The 20,444-nt window shown below is 32.7% G+C and overlaps 1 protein-coding gene across 2 annotated transcripts; it reads left to right on the forward strand.

Moving 5' to 3' along the window:
• The first annotated feature begins 14,595 nt into the window (after positions 1-14,595).
• On the forward strand, positions 14,596-19,528 carry LOC114401159. Of its 2 annotated transcripts, none has more exons than XM_028363579.1 (9): positions 14,596-14,680; positions 15,300-15,523; positions 15,636-16,107; positions 16,781-16,898; positions 17,541-17,662; positions 18,078-18,163; positions 18,729-18,838; positions 18,911-18,943; positions 19,109-19,528. In XM_028363579.1, the coding sequence occupies exons 2-9, from the start codon at positions 15,433-15,435 to the stop codon at positions 19,169-19,171; spliced, it is 1,095 nt and encodes a 364-aa protein (XP_028219380.1). In that variant the 5' UTR covers positions 14,596-14,680; positions 15,300-15,432; the 3' UTR covers positions 19,172-19,528. The 2 variants fall into 2 exon arrangements, with proteins under 2 accessions (XP_028219380.1, XP_028219381.1); XM_028363580.1 differs by having other exon boundaries at positions 14,633-14,701.
• The last annotated feature ends 916 nt before the right edge of the window (positions 19,529-20,444 follow it).

Below are 20,444 nucleotides of genomic sequence, written 5' to 3' on the forward strand. Positions count from 1 at the left end.
TGAGTGCCTATAATTAATTAATGATTGATGTGATGGTGATTTGTATGTGTTTAATAAGTTTTTGGTGAGTTTAGGTATGGAGAAAGATGGACTTGTGATGGTTAGTGAAAAAAGTGTGAGTTTAGCAAATACTTAGGTGTAAGAAGAAAAAATATATTTTTTTAGTCTTATATCTCCCTAAAACGTTCATTTATTCTAAATTCTCTCTCTCAACATACTTCTCTTCACAATTCTCTCTTCTCCAAAAATATCATCATTAGAGAACTTTGGGGTGTTGTGCAGAAAAAGAACTTCTTTCTCCTCCCTTTAGTGGTTGTTGATTGGTCTTGAGTGAGATAATCTTCCCTTATTTCTCTGTTTGAGTTCATTTTCATTTTCCCTAGAACAACCATGAACTCTCATGGAAAAGCTTGATTTTAAGGGACTTTGCTTCTGTTTTTGGTTGGCTTTAGAGTTGAGTTGATGTTAGTTAAGTGTGGTTGTTGTGAGATTGAAGGAAAGTTTCTTACTTGGACCCAAAGCTCACTCTTTTTTTCTTTCTTCATTAAAGAGTCATCCCCTTGGGTTTGATAAGTAAAGGAAGCTTTATACTTTGCTATTTTTAGGTTGCTGTAAATTGGTTTTAAGGTTGTTGGAAAACGAATCATGTTATTAAAAATGGAAGTTTGAGTATTTGAGGTTTTGAAATCTAGGTTGTTATTTATTTGATGAATATTGATTATAAGTTCCTATTTGTAAAGTGTTTTGATGTTGTTTATGTATTTAAAATTTATGGGAAAGAGTTTGAATTTGTTTTGGGATGATTTGAAAGTCATGAGAGACAATTTTGTAGAATTCAAATGCAGGGTTGCGTCTAGCGACCATTTTTGCGTTCAGTGATAATTTTTGCATCCAGTGTCGCATCTAGTGACCCTTTTCACGTCGAGCGTCCAATGACCATTTTGAGTCTAATGATCAATTTTGAGTCCGTTGATCAGTTTTGAGTCTAGTGATCAATTTTGAATCAAATGACCATTTTGAGTTCAATGATCAGTTTTGAATCTAATAATCGTTTTGAGTCTTGTGATTTATTAAGTCCAATGACCATTTTTAATGTGAATGTGATTAATGATTGTTTTCCTTGCATAAATTAACTATTTTTAGATCTTAATGGTTTTATGATGATATGAGATGTGGTTGAGATGATGTTATTTTATTATTAAAGGTGACTTTATGTTGAGATCATAAGATTCACATTCATATAAGTTTTTGGTGAGTTGTTTACAAGAACTCAAGGTCTTGGAATGTTTTGCTATGCTTATTGAATTGTAGGTGGGTTCATGAGTGTGATGAATATATGAATGGTGAATCTATGATGTTACAACCTCTAATGATATTCGGGATTGGTGAATGAATTTGTGATGACATATGATATTGATTTGAATGATCATAATATACATGCATTAATGAATGACATGGAATGTGAGTAGACATGTAAGTTGGGGGTGCTAAGAAAACCCTCAACCTAGTGCTAGAGGTTGTCATGGTGGCTAACACTAAATGAGCCATTAGAATGGATAGATGAATGAATCCCTAGATAGGTTGAGGTCTTTGTAAAGCTTACTGAGGTAAGTCATTACCCACACTCATCCATTTTTGATAAAATCACACTTCTTTTGCAGGATTAGTTAAGTCTTCTCGAATGGTCAGATCATAGAATGCGATTATGTTAAGGAATGCACTTAGGTTAATCACTCAAAAGGTGAAGTCTTTTGGGAATAAAGAGTCAACATGACATAACATCATAGTTAGATATGTGCATTGATAATTGTGACTTGAGAATGATGTGTTACTTAAGGAGTTGTATTAGTACATGACTGTTAAAAAAATGGAGGATTTTTGTATTTCTTTTTAACATCTTGATCTAACATTTCTTTTATATGTTATTTTCTTTTTAAAATAAGTTTACCCTTAGGTTTTTTTGTTAAATGTAATGATCATGTCATTTGATATGAGAGTAGATTATGATGTAACCTCTGAGGAGCATGTCACTCGCGATTGATGTGGACTTGGTGGTGGACTTAGGGGCGAGATCCAATCCTTTGTCATTTATTTATATTTTGTCTTGGTAGGGACCAACTTGGAATTTATATATCTTCATGGATCTAGGATGCATCTATTCCCTTGACGGGACCCTTGAGTTTTGTTTGAAAATTTATTCATGATGTAGTGCCTTGGAGCATATGCACCTATATGTTTTATGACTTGAAGATCTTTCTTTTGGGTGATGTTTATATGACATGCTTGTATTTATGGAAAAAAAAGTTACATGTATTTTCATTAATTAAACTTATTCAAGAGTTTTAAAGGGGCTAAAAATGAATCTTTTCACATTAAAATCATAATATTTCATGTAATTACATTTAAGGCCGTTATAAAATATAAATGGATTCCCCAACATTCATATTACCTCTTTACTTTTTTGTGGTCTTTATCCACTTGTTTGTTTGATTTATGCAATGAATCATATATGAATATGTATGTAAGTAGTATTTTATTTTGTTTAATATAGAGGATATATGTTTATTTTTATATAATGAAAATTAAAATAAATATTTTTAAATATATAAATTATATTATAATTAAAGTTTGCCATAAAATAAATAGTTCTGACATATAAATCACAAAAAATTTACATATTGACATACTAATCTAGAATAATATGTCTCTATAAGAGTGTGTTTGATTCACATATTAAACACATGTATTTTTACGAATACACACATGAAAATGCAATATTCTCATGTTTGTTATAAATTTTTAAAAAGTATTTCAAGGTATTATTCATTTCTAGAAATGTTAGAATTTCCTCTTTTAACATTTTTTTTCCCTCCATTTCTATTCTTATAAAGAAGGATAGATATTTGATATTTTTATGAGAATATGGGGAAATTATTGTCTAGTATACATGTAACTTCTATTTTTATTTAAATTATTTAAATTAAAAAAAACTATTCCCATAAATACTAAAATACAAGAATGCTATTATCATATTATATTCATAGGAATAATATTTTAAAAAATAAAAAAATATTTTGTAAACCAAAAACATCCAAACATTCATTTTTAGGGATCTATAAATTTTTTAGAGGTATCACATAGTGAGTATTAATACAAATAGCAGTGGGTATTACTTAAGATGATCATTTAATCTTTAGTTAACCGTTAACACAAACAAGTAACGAGTGTCATATGTTAACAAGGTCTAAGAACAATAATTTTATATTTTTTAGGAACCGGCAATTTTTTTTTACAACAAACAAAATAAAAAAGAAATCATTCATTTTACAAGATTAATAATATATTTAAAGTTTTTTTTAGAATATTTAGGTAAGTTTATGAATATATATATATATATATATATATATATATATATATATATATAATTTTTTCTCCTATTTCATAAAAAAGCCTCCCATTTTCTCCTATATTAAATAACTAAAAGAATATCTTCATTTTCTTTCATTTTTTTTTTTCATTTATTAAACATACAGTGTTTTTCCTCCAATTGTCAAAAAAGTAGCCCGAATGACTGACGATGGGCTTTCTCGAGGATAATGTTTTGTCCATAAAATAATTTTTTTTTTAAAAAAAAGGAAGCAGAGACAAAACGCCTATATAAGTCCTACAATATTACATTATTGTTTCTTTTACTGATTTTTTTTTCTTATTTAGAAACTACAAAATTTTCTAATAGGTAATTATCATGATTGAAGATAGAACTAGATGACAATTTTTTTCCGAACATTTAATACTCTTACCTACATATTTAAACTAAAATAATTCTATTTTTGTTTATCTATCTGTTCAATAATAAATAATTTAATTACATATTTATTTAGCAACTTTTTATCATATACAAATTTAGGTGAAAAATTTGATAATAACTTATTGAAATATGATAGAAAGAACTTATCTTAAAGTCATGCCAAGATGTTTATTGAAATAAATAAATTTAAATAAGTTTATCTTTCTCCTTCAGAAATAAGTTTCTCTTTCGAACACTCCCTAAATGCTAATTATTATTAACTTTAGGTACTTTTGTAAAAAAAAAAAAAAAAAAAAGCTAAAGGCACTACTACCAGATAAATACGAATATTACATAAACATGATATAACAGATCATTTTGATGGAGTACCAAAGTGATGTATACGAAAATTATCCTTCTCTCCTCTCTATATTTCTATCTTTTCTATTTGTTTCTCCTTTCTATTTCTTTCAGCAATCTAAACAGAGTGTATGTTCTTCTAAAGCGTTAAATCTGTGTATTGGCCGCCTTTATCCTTATTACAGATGAAAAAGAAAGACATGCCTATTTTAATTTTTCTGATTACGCATGAATTTGACAACAAGGTACGCATCTTATTTAGTGGACCAGAAGACAAATTGCAAAATCCTAGTGATCTAGTTTGTGAATTTTGAAATCCAATGTACGTGCTTTGAAATGCATGTTTGTAGTGTTTTTTTCAGTTTTAGATGGAGTGCTTCTTTCTGCGGTGACTTTCTTCAATTTTTGTCCAACAACGAGTGTTAGGTGAGAAATGAATAGCTTGAGCATTTATATAAATTTTGGTTTTTCTACTAATATTATTATAGTAAAGGGATTGTGACATGTTTTAAATTTTTAATTGGTCATGTGTAAGGCATGAAGCCTTGTGACATGTTTTAATTTCCCAATTGAATCCCCCCAATCCCTACTCTGAATTCTTCAAAAAAATGGGAGCATGGATCAGAGTGATACTCATAATTTATCTCTAGTTATTCATCATCCTAAGGTTTAAGTATATTAAATAACAGTTTCTTATGCATCATAAGGAAGTAACTCCATTTTTCAAACTGTTTCAAAGAGAAATAATTTGTGTTGTCAAAAACTATATGAGTCAGCAAGACATTTCAGAAATTTTCACTCTTACAAGGCACCCTAGTGGAACAGGTGGACTGGTGTGAAACAAAGCCTTGTGGAAGACTCTAACGAAGGAGGCATGTACTTGCTTGAAATGCAAGAGGGCTACCTATATGTCAAAATATGAAACCTTCCTAATGTGTTCCTTTTACCACCAAGTTATGTGCTAAATGATGGCGAAAAAATTGAAATAAATCTTGAGGAATAAGCCATTGGGAAAGGTAAAATAGGAACCAAGCCATTATGTGGTGATCATAGTGTGAGATGCACAGCTGATTGGTGGAGTGGCGTCTTCTTGTGCAAGGGAGAAAAAAGGTTTGAAAAGGACAATGCACCAGAAACAAATGTTAATTCATGACTTGGCCTGTTATGGAATTTAAAACGTCCCAAAGATATAAAACAATGACCTTGCAGAGTCTTCACCCTTGTCTAAGAAAAGCCTAGATGTTTCCTCTTTATCTCTCTTGTCCCTCTTGTTATCTCCTCCACTTTACTTCTTCTGCATGAGCCACACCCACTTCTTCACCAAATGGGGTGGCTGCAATCCCTCCTCTCTCCACTGAAGAAGTTCTGGCTCCGCCTGAATTCAACTCAAAAGAAGAGTATGTTCCAATTTCCATGATCATGATGCTGTCTGCATTCTCATTGTTTCCTCTTTTGTGTGCATTCTAGTTTTAATCCTACAATGCTTGTGTCCTGTTTTTTACTTTGTTTAAGTACTTTGCACAAAGATTCTACTCCTGAACCAATAAATCAAATACACCATTGTTCTCTTTCACTTCCATTTCCTTGCTATTTGAAATCAAATAGATTAAAAACAATCCAATTTCATGTGTTTTCTTTCTACACTCCCATCTGAATTCTGGAAACGTGTTTTTTACGCAAACATACTATACTTTTTTTCCCCCATGCTAAGGGCACTGCATGATTTGATTCCTTCCTTCCCACTCCAACGTGAATTTATTTCATATTTGTTTCCAACATTTCAGGAAGAGGGATTTACATTCTGTATGAAGATGTCAAGTCTTGCCCCTATGAAGACGTACACGTCCTCTGGTCAATACTAGTGGAATCACATTCACCTTCTTTGCCATCCAAAAAATGAAGAAGGCCTTGGGCACAATACAGAATTAAGCAGTGGCTCCTAATAATGTACATAAAAATATATATTTATAATGTCCATACCATAGAGTGTTTTATCTTACTTTTACTTTTCTTTTCTTTTTTAACTTTTGTAGCACCAGCAGCATAGAGTGACTCTCAGTTTTTGCTTTTGAAGCACCTACTAAGTTCATATATAATAATCCATTTATCTTTATTCTTGAATGCTTTTGGTTTATGCACAAGTTATTAGCCATCTATGAAACATGTCTTTTATAATACTTTTCGTCTTGGTAAGGTTTTTTAATTTTTATTGTTAAGCTGTCTATTTGAAGCTGTTGAGATGGTAGTTTGTTCCTTTTGTTTCCCTTGTTGAAGTTGACCTGTGAAAGCACAGGCTTAAGCTTAGTCAATCTAAAAATGAGTGACACGATGTTAGGTTACAGAAAAATAGGCCCTCTCATTCACTAAATATAACAAGCTCAATGTGAAAATCTTTTATTTTATACTTCTTGACAATAATGTAACAGTTGACACTGACATGCATTTAGTAGCAACCAAAACCTCTTGGCATCTAAATAATTTCTTTAGCTGCTTATTGAGTTGAAATCACTTTCAACAAACTAGAGTAATCGACGGAGGAAAGGCATTCACATATTATAACTCGGAAGAGAAAAAGAGGGGAGGAAGAATTGATGTGATATTATAATTAAGTATATGATATGACTTTTTTATTTATTATGTTATTGTTAGAGAGTATTATTTTGATGATAAATAATTTTTGTTAAAAAAGTGGACCGAATACCTTGTAAGATTCTCCCTTTTCATTTTTTATTTATTTACAAGGATTAAACCTAAAATTTTGCATAAGGGCACTAAATAAAATATCACTCGGAGGAATGCAAGGATGATAAAATAACCTGTGACAATTATATTGTCAAACCGAGGAGCAAAAATCAGAAGCATACTAAGCAGAATGTAAAGTAGTAGAGTGTTTAGCCAAAATGCAATTAGTATTTGAACACTTTTGATGAACATCTGAAGCCAACCCCCACCCCTCTAATCTTAAAGCCCCCCGGAGAATAAAAGGAATAATAATTTAGAGAATTTGTTTATTTTTTCTGAAATGAAAACTAAATCTCCTTTTTAATTGACGGCCAAAATAGCCACTTTTGGTGTTTTGTAGCAGAATGGCAAACTGAAGCATTGTGGTATACGACCGTCCAAATTAAATTAAAGAACCATACGTGTTACAGTAATTATTATTAATTAGTGGTTTCCGAAGGACTTCAAAAATTAAAATAAAATAAATGGCTTCAAAAGGTCTTTCAGTCATTCACGTATGCCCATTCATATTTGGAGTTCAAATCATGTGCTTTTATTTATTGATTTTGTAACAAAATACAGTGTAGGTATTTGTAAATTTCACATTAAGGAGGAGGATTATGAACATTCTTTACTATGAAATAATCAGATAGAAAAGGCTATAGAAGAGAAAAATATGAATATGATCAAACGTATGATGTGATATAAATGAACTGTTTACACTCATAGTGTGTCTAAATTTTTTTCCACCAAGAAGTACTTTGGAGAATGAATACGCACCTCAAGTGAAAATTCATAATCCATTAGAGGTAATTTTTAATGGAACCCACTAATTCACGGGTTGCCAAGAGGAGCATTTGGTGCTCTTTCTTTCATGTGGGACTAGATTGATGAAATAATAATAATAATATAATAATATAAGTGGGAGCTTTGCAAAGTTAAATTCAGGCTGGAGCAAAAAGGCTCTACTAATGCAAAGTTAAGAATTTCAAAATTTCAGAAAATTTAAAATGTATAAAATTTGAATTACTTTGATTTTAAGTTTCTTTATTTCTTAAATGTTTTGTTTAGATAAATCAATTTAAATTTCTTTCATTTTAAATACTTTGTTTGGATATGGTAATTCAATTTTCTCCATATGTAAAATTTCAATTTTATATTTTAAATAGATGAAATTTTAATATTAAATTTTATAGAAAATAAATACAATCTAATTTTGAAATATTAATTAAAAAAATATTTTTCAATTTTTAATAATTTATAAATATAAAATATTGATAATTTTAACTAGGGTTATTTTGCCTGACGACAACCAGTAATGTTTTTAAATCGACATCAACCAATATTTTTCGACTAGCATTTATTGAGTCTATTTTTCAATCCTGCCTAGGGTAGCTTTGCTATTCTTAGCCGGTCCCAAGCCCGGATAAAAGGAGAGGGTTGTGTTAGGCTTTCGACAGCCAACGTTAAACTTTGTCGAATCTCTATGACATGGATCAATTACGTAATAATGTGAATGCTAGGTCGTTGCCCGGAAGCAACGCGCTGTATGGCTCGAGTACAGTGTCAAAAGAGCAAGGGCCGCTGCATCGCCGCCCGGATGTAGTGAAAAGTAAGCAAGGGTTCCCACATTTTCGTGAACGGGTGTGGGTAAAGAAGCTAGTTCATGACAGGAGGATTCGCTTTGGTACATGGAATATAGGCACACTTACTGGAAAATCTATGGAAATAGTGGATGTTATGGTGAGGAGGAAGATCAATTTTATGTGCCTACAAGAAACTAAGTGGACAGGTGAAAAAGCGAAAGAATTAGACAGCTCGGGATTTAAGCTATGGTATACGGGAAAAATCAGATCAAGAAATGGGGTAGGGATTATTGTGGACAAGGAGTGGAAGAAGGATGTCGTGGATGTAAGAAGAGTAGGAGATCGTATCATAGTCTTAAAATTGGTAGTGGGACAGGACACCTTTAATGTTATTAGTGGGTACGCACCTCAGGTTGGGTTAGCAGAACACTTTAAGGTAAAATTTTGGGAGGATCTAGAAGGGGTACTTCAGGATATACCCCAAGGAGAGAAAGTTTTCCTAGGAGGGGATCTCAATGGACATGTAGGTAGCGTGGTTAGAGGTTTTGAGGGGGTGCATGGGGGTTTTGGCCTAGGGGAGATGAATGGGGAGGGTAAATCCATCTTGGAGTTTTCGGAGGCTTTGGATCTTTCTATAGCCAATACATGGTTTAAGAAAAGAGAGGAACATCTTATCACTTACAAAAGTGGAGGGACATGTTCTCAGATAGATTTCTTCCTTATCAGGAAGTCTGATAGGAAGTATTGCTTGAACTGTAAAGTTATCCCGGGAGAGAGCTTGACTACCCAACATAGAGTTTTGGTTATGGATGTAAGAATTAGAAATAGGGCAAAGAGAAGAAGTCCTCTGGTAGCACCAAGGATCAAATGGTGGCACTTGAAGGGTGAGAAACAAGGAATCTTCCAACAAAAGATATGGGAGGGTTGGTGTGGACAATCACAAGGAAGTGCAAATGATATGTGGAACAAGATGTCCCAAGAGATTATTAAAGTGGCTAAAGAGACGTTGGGTGAATCTAGAGGTTTTGGACCTAGGGGTAAAGAATCGTGGTGGTGGAATGAAAATGTTCAGAGCAAAGTTAGAGTAAAAAAGGAGTGTTTCAAGGAGTGGTCTAGGTGTAGAAATTCTGAAACTTGGGATAAGTATAAGATAGCTAGAAATGAAACCAAAAAGGCGGTGAGTGAGGCAAGAGCCCAAGCTTTTGATGGACTATACCAAGCTCTAGGAACCAGGGACGGAGAAAGATCTATATATAGGCTTGCTAAGGGTAGAGAGAGGAAGACTAGAGATTTGGATCAAGTAAAGTGTGTTAAGGATGAAGAAGGCAAAGTCTTAGTGCATGAAAAAGATATCAAGGAAAGGTGGAAGGCGTATTTCCACAACTTATTTAATGATGGATATGGATATGACTCTAGCAGTCTAGACACAAGAGAAGAGGACCGGAACTATAAGTACTATCGTCGGATTCAGAAACAGGAAGTAAAGGAAGCGTTGAAAAGAATGAGTAATGGTAAAGCGGTGGGGCCAGACAACATACCTATTGAAGTGTGGAAAACTCTTGGAGATAGAGGTCTTGAGTGGCTCACCGAACTCTTTAATGAAATTATGAGGTCAAAACGCATGCCGGAGGAATGGAGGAGAAGCACGTTAGTGCCAATCTATAAGAACAAGGGGGATATACAAAATTGTGCAAATTATAGGGGAATCAAGCTCATGAGTCATACCATGAAATTATGGGAAAGAGTGATCGAACGGAGATTAAGAAAGGAGACTCAAGTTACTGAGAATCAATTTGGTTTCATCCCGGGAAGGTCGACCATGGAAGCGATTTATTTATTACGGCGGGTGATGGAGCAATATCGCATGGCCCAACAAGACTTGCACTTGATTTTTATTGACTTGGAGAAAGCGTATGATAGAGTGCCTAGAGAGATTTTGTGGAAAGCTCTAGAGAAGAAAGGGGTTAGGGTTGCATATATTCGAGCTATCCAAGATATGTATGATAGGGTATCGACTAGTGTTAGGACACAGGATGGAGAGTCAGACGATTTTCCCATCACAATTGGTTTACATCAAGGGTCAACCCTTAGCCCCTACCTTTTTACCTTAATTCTGGATGTCCTCACGGAACAAATCCAAGAGATAGCGCCGAGATGCATGCTTTTTGCAGATGACATAGTCCTCCTTGGAGAGTCGAGGGAGGAGTTGAATGAGAGGTTGGAAACTTGGAGACGAGCTCTAGAAACACATGGCTTTCGCCTAAGCAGAAGCAAATCGGAGTATATGGAATGTAAGTTCAACAAAAGAAGGAGGGTTTCTAACTCAGAGGTGAAAATAGGAGACCATATTATCCCTCAAGTCACACGGTTTAAATATCTTGGGTCTGTAATACAGGATGATGGGGAAATTGAAGGGGATGTGAATCATCGCATTCAAGCAGGATGGATGAAATGGAGAAAAGCATCGGGGGTGTTATGTGATGCAAAGGTACCGATCAAGCTAAAGGGAAAGTTTTATCGGACTGCGGTAAGACCGGCGATTTTGTACGGAACAGAGTGTTGGGCGGTCAAGAGCCAACATGAGAATAAAGTAGGTGTAGCGGAGATGAGGATGTTGCGGTGGATGTGTGGTAAGACTCGACAGGATAAAATTAGAAACGAAGCTATTAGAGAGAGGGTTGGAGTAGCGCCTATTGTAGAGAAGATGGTGGAAAATAGACTTAGGTGGTTTGGGCATGTAGAGAGAAGATCGGTAGACTCTGTAGTGAGGAGAGTAGACCAGATGGAGAGAAGACAAACTATTCGAGGCAGAGGAAGACCCAAAAAGACTATAAGAGAGGTTATAAAAAAGGATCTCGAAATTAATGGTTTGGATAGAAGTATGGTACTTGATAGAACATTATGGCGGAAGTTGATCCATGTAGCCGACCCCACCTAGTGGGATAAGGCGTTGTTGTTGTTGTTGTTGTTGTATTTATTGAGTCTATTTTTCAGTTGATGTTGGCTAGGTTTTCTTACCAACATCGGCTAGGGTTTGTTTGGTTGACACCGACTAGGGTCTTTTCGAATGACATTGACCAAGGTTATTTTTAGCCAACGCCAGCCTAAAAAATCCTAGCAGGCGTTGACAAAAAAATCTATCAAATATCGGTTAAAAAATAGCTTGGTTGATGTCGATCAATAAAACCTACCCGACGTCCGTCAAAAAACATCATTGGTCAATGTTGACAGAAAAATCCCTAGTCGAAGTTGGCTAAAAAATAGCCCTGACCAATGTCGGACAAAAAATCCTATCCAACATCGACTATAAAATATCCTTGGTTGATGTTGGCTAAAAAATAGCTTTAACCGATGTCAATCGAAAAAACTCTAGTGGATGTCGACTGTAAGAACCTAGTCGATGTCAACTAAAAATAGTCATGCCTGATGTCAGTCAAAAATACCTAGCTGGTGTTAGCAGAAAAAATCCTAGCCGACATCAATCAAAAAACCTAGCAAATGTGGTTAAGAAATAGCTCTGGATGATGTCAACCAGAAAACCCTAGTCGATGTTAGCAAAAAAATCATAACCAACGTCAGTTAAGAAAATCTAGTTGACATCAGGCAAAACAACCCTAGCCAATATTGGCTAAAAATAGTTTTGGCTGATGTTGGCTGGAAAAACCTAGCTGACGTCGACTGAAAAACCCTAGCAGGTGTCTACTCAAAAGTTAGTCATGACCAATATCACTAGAAAAAATTTAGTCAACGTCGACCAAAAAAATCATTGGTTAACGTCAATTGAAAAAACCTGGATGACAACAACAACAAAAATCTTTGGCCGACGTTAGCAAAAATTTTCCATGACTGACGTCGATAAGAAAATAACCCTAACAAACATCATCTACAAAAAATCTTAGCCGATATCGACAAAAAATAGCTTTATTTGACATCATACAAAAAAATTATGATTGAAAAAACTTCGGCCAACGTCAGTGAAAAATAACTTATGTCAATGTCAGCCATAAAAACTTTGGTCACTCGTAGTTGTGAGTGTTAAGCAAGAAAAAGTCACGAGCAAGAACGTAAGTTAGAGTGAACATTTCCGAAAAAAGAATTTCAAATTTTATATTTTTTGAGAGAATTTGAAATCCCACTATTTTAGTCAATAAAAATGATTCATAAAAATACTAAAAATTAAATATCCTTTCAAATACTCTATCTAAACAAGCTATTTTATCATGAATCATTTTAATTTCTTTGAAAAAATGAATTCACTCCATCCAAACACACTATTAGAGCAAGAACAATGCATTTTAACATTATAGAACAATGCATTTTATTTTTATGTAAAAAGAAACATTGCATTTTATTTTTTATTTGTATTTCCTTTCTTTTTACACACATAAATAAATCCCAATCAATATAATCTCAATTTTAATCTTCATTACTTTTTTATACATTTTAAATTTTAAAGTGAAATTTTTATTAATTAAAATATAGTATATATTTATGCTATTTAATAATTGACATAGAAATAAATTAATTGAGATTAATTAAGACAAATAATAAAATAAAAAAGAGTGAGATACATATTGTGAGATCCATTAAAAAACTCTGGTAAGTTTTTAATTGGAAGAAAAAATTGATTAAATTACTTAAAATAAGAAAGCTGATATAATATTATAGAAAAAAAATATTATTAAAAATATGTTTAACAACTCAGTTGAATATTTTTATTGGAGATGCTTTTTTTTTTTCTTTCAAGTGATTGGATAGGCTATAAGTTCCTATTATAATAAACAGTTCGGACACCCAAAATTTGCTTGACTGGGTACATGTTTTTGGGCCTTGACAACAAGGTACCAGAGTTCCAGATCCAAGATATTGGTACTAAGTTAAGCCACAAACCAAGTTCGGTACAAACCCCAGAAAAATTAAAAAAAGAAAAACGTTAATATCTATTCTAATTATTTTATACACTCCTCCCATATATGTAGATTTCTGATTTCCATAATTTTTACACTTGCATGCATACTTTATGTGTAAAAATTTAACCGTTACGCTAAAATAAATAATTACTATAATATATTATTTATAATCTACTTCTATATTATAATTTAGAATAAAAATGAGATCTCCACTTTTTTAAATTAGACATTTTAAATATTTTTTAATGTGTATTTTTTTTTGGGGGGGGGGGGGGTGAATATACGTATTTCATACATTTATCTTGCAACTAACTAACTAGAAAATTTCTCCTTCAATTATTTCAAAATTTTTATTTGTATATGTATACTTATTATTTGAATTGTTTATTCTCTACTACAATTTTTCTGTCTGTTAATTCATCTAATTTAATCTTTAATTATAATTAAATTTCAGTCTTTTTTCAAAGTTATTTTATATTATTATATAAATGATTTATTACAAATGTACCACTTAACATGTGAATTATCTTATATGGAGTTGTTTCATCTTAATTATTGGAATCAAGTTGAAAGTTTAAAATAAAGTTACATTGAATGCTGCTTATAATAAAATTTGATCACTTACAATAATTTTATTGGATTCGAGTGAAACTCCTTTCCATTATGATCACACATCTACTAAAATTAGTCACTCAAATATAAAATATAATTTATATATTTAAAAATATTTATTTATTATGATATATTATCTATGATCTATTTCAATACTATAAATTAGAAGATACAATATAGAAAGTGAAAATCCTATTTTTAATTAGAGATTCTTAATATTTTTTTAGATATACATTTCATATAATTTTTTGTTACTAATTAAAATATTTTCTCTTTATCATTTCAAACTATTTTCATTTATATTTTTTTTAAATTTAATTATTTTAAGTATATATTCCTTTAATTTTTCTTAATTTATAAATTATATTTTAATAATTTTTAAAATAAATTATTAATAATTAAAAATAATCTTCTACTGTGATCTGAATTATTTATTGTACATCTAAAATATATATTTTTCTGGTACATACATCTAAATATATTCATTTACTATGATTTTTAATTATAATATAATTTATATATTTTTAAAAAATATTTTTATAAATTTAATTATATAAAAGTAAATATTTATATAATCTAATTTACATGGTAAAATACTAGTTATTCATAATCAATAGTTGTCAGAAGAAAATAAAATAATGAAAGAGTAAATAAACCCCAAAGCGGCGGCGGGGCTTGTTTCTGCTGTGTGCGCTTTGCGTCTGGTAACCTTCATCTCTTTCTGGGTTTGTTTTTCTGTAACCTGCGCTTTCCTGTTATTGTTTAATGATGCGGTTGGATCATATGCTTTCAGATGTTAATGTTGGAATTAGTTTTCCTTTCCTTAACAACACCAAAAAAGAAAGAAAAACAGTTTCTTGCTGAAATTGCTGTCACTACCTAGCTAAGTTCTAATGTCTACCCAAAATCTGTTTTTTTTTTGTAAAATAATTCTCATCTTTTTCCTTCCGCACTTGAATGTTGATCGTGGCTTCATACCTTTTCCATTGTGTTTTTTTTTTCTTCCTGAAAAGTTGTGATGTGGATTCATACCTGATACAGAGGTAAAAGTAGGATGGGAAATAATTACTCAGTTTATGAACTTGTGGATGATATATCTATAAATTAATGTGATTTTTTTTCTTTCTTTCTTATAAATTTTAGTAGGGCATAACTATGTCATTTATCAGGGTCCAGGTTTCACTCCTTGTCTTTCTGCACTGCTAAAACAACAATATTCATATGGTGTAGCTGCTTTGTCTTTTGAATTTGCTGCATCTGGCATTAGAACTTGTATCTCATCCTGATACCGCTATACACTTGACATTTGACAACTTTTTGCAGTGCAAATGAATTTTTGTTGCCCTTTTGAAGATAGTTAGACAAACTATTTTTTGGGGGGAAGGTTCAAGAGCAGTTTCATCCTTTGGACAGCTATTTGGTTTGAATTCTCCTCTCGTTGCCTGAAAGTTAAACAATGTCAGGTACAAGGTTTCTCTTCAGTAATGACATCCTTTTACGTGCCTCAGATGCCCCTCCAGTCAAAGGCCTCCTTGAAACTCATCCGGGTACTTTCAAAATGAGTAACAATTTAGTTAAATAAGTAAATGAACTCTCGAAAGATTTTTTTATACCTTTCCTTGTTTATTTTAAAACTTATTTAGCTAACTTCTGGTCTAGGTGCATACACAACATCACGCACTCACAACAATGCTTCATGGTTGTTATTTTGGGAGAGACACATGAAAAGACTTTCACAATCTATACAAATTCTATCGAATTTGGCGCCAGAGCTTCTATTTAAATCTAATAATTCTGCAATTCTGTTACCGTCATCAGCAACCTTGCCAATATGGCAACCCACCGTTCAGATGCTTGTTAATGATTCGGTGTGCAAAGTCTTGCCGATTGCATTGAAAGAGAGGAATGATTGTGAGGAATTGGCCATTACAACTCTTGTTAGTGGTAATTTGGAGGAATTAAATGCATGTGACACCTTCAGTGAGGAAAGAATGAGTAAAATTCTTGATGTGCATGTGCATGTTGAGACTTATGTTCCTCCTACATTTGGTATTTGGGGAAATGGTGTACATTTGGCTGTAGTGGGCTATGGGAGGAATGTTGCAGCTGCTAAATATTCAGATTGGGTAAGGTCAGTTTATGCAATTTGATTGGAAGTATTATTAAACTCTTCTATTCTTTTGCCTTAAATCCTATATAAGAAAAATAACAGAATATTAATGAATAAAGATACAGACACTAGAAAGTATGATTATTTTTTATCTATTATGGTTTGCTTAAATTGCTTTAATCAGTTGTCTAGACACTAGGTTTCAAGAAGTGACACATCTACGGATCGAGGACATGAACTTACACAAACAAATAATTAAAGAACTGTTAAAAATTATTTATATGATATTGTCTTAGCTCTTTCTGTTCTACCTCCAGCCAGCATGTGTTGCGTGATGACTTGGCTTCTCAGAGTTGATCTGATTTGATTTTTTTTAAGAGACACTGGTGATTTAATTGTTTGACTTCACAGAAATTATTTAGCATGTCTGTCACATGATTATGAATTTAATTATATATTAATGCACGGTTGATACCAAGCCAAGTTTTTTACTGAAACTTTATTTTTAGTGACTATAACTCCTGTAATGAATTGAGGATGATCTACTTTTCTTTTAAATTTCATTATTAATATTTATATCTGCAAGTTGTGGTCTCTGACAATGTAAAATTACATTAGATTAGTCATTTTCTTGCTGCTTGTTGTGCTGATGTTCCTTCCATTTTAATAGTTGGAAATTTTGTCTACAATGCAGGATTAGGAAATCTCTGGAAAAGCTCAGGCCTCCCTCAGTGACAGAACTGTTGCTGTCTAATGATGGGGATCAGATCCTCGAAGGTTGTGTGACAAATTTTTTTGTTGTTTGCTGCAAGGTGAGCTTAATTGATCTCTCAATTTAAATTCTAACTATATTCATGCTTATTTTATGCTAGAATTCCTTATGCCTTTTTTTTTATTATTAGTAACCATACTTTTGCATCACCCTCAACAATTTGAACCTAAAGCTGTTGTTACATAATGTAGTTGGATTGATCAAACTTTAATATACTAAAACTAATGCAATGAGCTTGCTTTAAATAGCATTGATTGTTGACTAGGACTATTCTTTGATATGATAGAGATTGACAAGCATACCTATTTATTAAAAACCTCTAAGTTCATCTGCTATTCATTTTGCAGCATGGAAAATTTCAGAATGAATTCCTATTTTTCGTCATATTGATGAATACACAGTACTCAACTACTCGCTGAGTTTCATGCCTTTATATGTTTGTGTTGTATTCTAAAATTTTAAGATTGTTTTCATGATAATTTGATGCTCACTGCACTATTGTGACTGCAAAAGTACCATGTTTTGAGTTTCTCCTGCTCTTTTGTTGTGTGTGTGCATGTGTGCATATTGAAATATTTTATGAAATAAGCTTATGTTACGCATCATGGATTTTACTTTCTAGTTCTCCTTGTGGTAGACAGGCATGTGCAACTTTTAGTGTTCATTTCCTATTTCATTTTAGGAAAGGAATTCAAATGATGAGAAGGCCCTGTGTGATTATGGAAATAAATACTCTTTTGAAGTACAAACAGCTCCGATCAGCGATGGTGTTCTTCCAGGAACAATACGCCAACTAGTGCTTGAGTATGATTTGATTATAAATCTAATTTTTCGCTGCTATACTTTCTTTGACTATAAAGAAACTGTGCCCTTGTGTACAAAATTTAGTAGAATTTATGTTATTTACTATGGTCTATAGTTTAACAATTGGCTTGATATTAGTATAAAATTTGTGTATCATAGTTATAAACTTAATTCTTAAATTCAGTTTGGTAAGAGGGGGGAGTCTTGTTTTCTCTAATATTGGGATTTTGTCTTGGCCACAGAGAAATGTTTGTGGGGTAAAAATGAAACTAGGTTATTATTTGGTCAGGAAGATGTCACGCAGGAAGTGCAAAAAAATGGGGCCAGTGTCTTATTTTATAGGATAGATAGACTACTTAGAAGCACTAACAAGTTGCATCTTATATTATCGAGCAGTTACTTGCATTATGTGCAGGATATGCAGGAGTGAAGGAATTCCATTTCGAGAAGTTGCTCCATCATGGTCAGAATGTGAAATCTGGGAGGAGGCATTCATCACAAGTATTATTTTGGTTTTTCAATGCTTTTCATTTATTTTGTGTTCAAATGCTTAAGAATAGTATTATACAATAGTTCTTTTAGAAATTTCAATATCTATGTTGACTGAGTAGCTAATGAAGCCATATGAAAGCTGTAATGCTGTATAACTTCTAAAATTGATCCTTCCTGGATCTGAATCAACAGCTGATAATTGTTTCCAATACCTTTAAACTGGATCAGACTAGTTGTTGGACTCAAGAAATGAACACACTGAATTCTAAATAAAGACAAAATTCTGTTTTTGGGCCAGGTTTGAGCACAAAGACAGGTTTTCCCCCTAACAAAGAGCTTCCTCTTTCAAAACACAGGGAATAACAATCTGACACCTTAATTTCCTTTTACAAGTCTACAACACAACTTATGTATCACTAAACTGTCGCATCATCACTTATAAATATAACTTCCTAATCCGAAATTAATATAAAAATAAATGTCCACTGACTTTATAATACAAATTTATAACTGCCTAAATCAAATGCTGGGCTATCATATTCTAACATTCACTTGGGACTAAATGTCGTTGCAGATAGCTTGAGGCTTTTACAACATGTGGATAGTATTCAGGTTCCAACAGAATGGCAATCAGCCCATTCTAAAACGTGGAAGGATATATCATGGACAAAAAAGCAATTTCAGGTGGTATATTTCTACTGGTGCTGCAATTAATTCACTTTTTTTTTTTAATGATTTTCTCAACTCGAGTTGCAGGGTGGACCTGGGATGATCACAACTATTATCCAGGTAATTTATTTATTATTTCCCCATTAATGAAAAAGGTGGAAAAAGTAAGCAAAAGAAAACTTTGATTCTGAATCAAGCTTTGCTTGCCTTTCTATGTTTCTTGTTTCTAAATTATATTCCATAACATTGCAATCAGAAAATCAAAATGTCCTTTCTTTTAACCAGGAAAAGATTATGGAGAAAGCAATTCTGGAAGGGTACCCAATAAGTAACATATATGCAGGTTGAAGATCCCACTGAGTTGCTAATATGCTGGGATGAAACGGACAATAGTTGAGCATCTAGTTCTCCCCTTCTCTGGGCTTATACATTGGCAATTCCATATTTTCTTAGCTCATCAAATAGATGACAACAGTGTGATCTCTTGGAAGATGGCCGTTTTCTTGAATCTGAAGTCTGAACAACTTCATGAATAAGCCAGAGACCAAATAGAGAGAATTGGAACAAAAATAGAGAAATCAAGTTCTTATACTGATGTCTAGCAGGATTTATTTACTCCTTCATACACCACTTGTGTGAACATTAATATCAGCTTATATCTGTTTATATGGAAAATGTCTTCCAAAATCTTTTGCTGAAAAAAAAGAGGAAGCAAATGAAACTAAAGCTAATTTCCCATGAACTGGACTCCGTCACATATCAGAGAGCATGTTATTGTGAATATCTAAGGGACAAGAGTGCCAGACCAAATTAAAATCATTAAATCTTGAGTCATGCTTAGCCAAACAATCCATGCAAGTGTTTGCTTCAAAGTATGCTCAAGTTTTACCTCCCAGTCCTTGGATGAGATTTTCCTTCTGTTATTCACAATACAAGCATTCATGTGATGGCCATTGATTCCCTGCTCCACTGTTGATTACCATTTGAGAAATAGAATGACTTAAGTTTCCTTATACCATGATTCTAAGCTTAGTGTAAAACTAGAACTGTCAAATGGCTTAAGGCCTTCATCCCACTTTAACCACTGAATTTCTAGTCCCCCACTGGGTTATTTTCAGTTCAAATTCACATTTAATAATTTTAGGGGGTTGGAACTAGCTAGGGTTTTTGTGGGTCTGAGTCAGCTCGCTGTTGGTGCTAGCCACTCTAAATGTCATAAATCCATCGTCTCAACCACAAAAAGACTGCCGGATCCCCACTGTCGCATGCACACCACCGTCAGTGACATATCTGAGCACACTACACAGACCATTTTATTCAATAATTACAAATAACATAACAAATTTCATTAATTTTTGGGATTATAAGTGTATTTTTTTTATATATATCCGAACACCCCTTTATCGAGTTTCAAGTTATTAATTTGTTATGTTATTTTTAAAATGGTACATGGATGGCACCCTCTAAGATTCAAGAGATACCCCCTTCCTAATAAAAATGTAACTTCGCATTCTGTAAACTTCATGTCTCCCTTTGTACTTTTTAGTAAAATAAAAGCATGTATAGGCCATATAAAATGTAGAAATTCTTGGAATTAAGGTATTTTTGGTTTGTTTTTTTT

Source organism: Glycine soja, chromosome 20, assembly GCF_004193775.1.
Source record: "Glycine soja cultivar W05 chromosome 20, ASM419377v2, whole genome shotgun sequence".
Taxonomy (NCBI): domain Eukaryota; kingdom Viridiplantae; phylum Streptophyta; class Magnoliopsida; order Fabales; family Fabaceae; genus Glycine; species Glycine soja.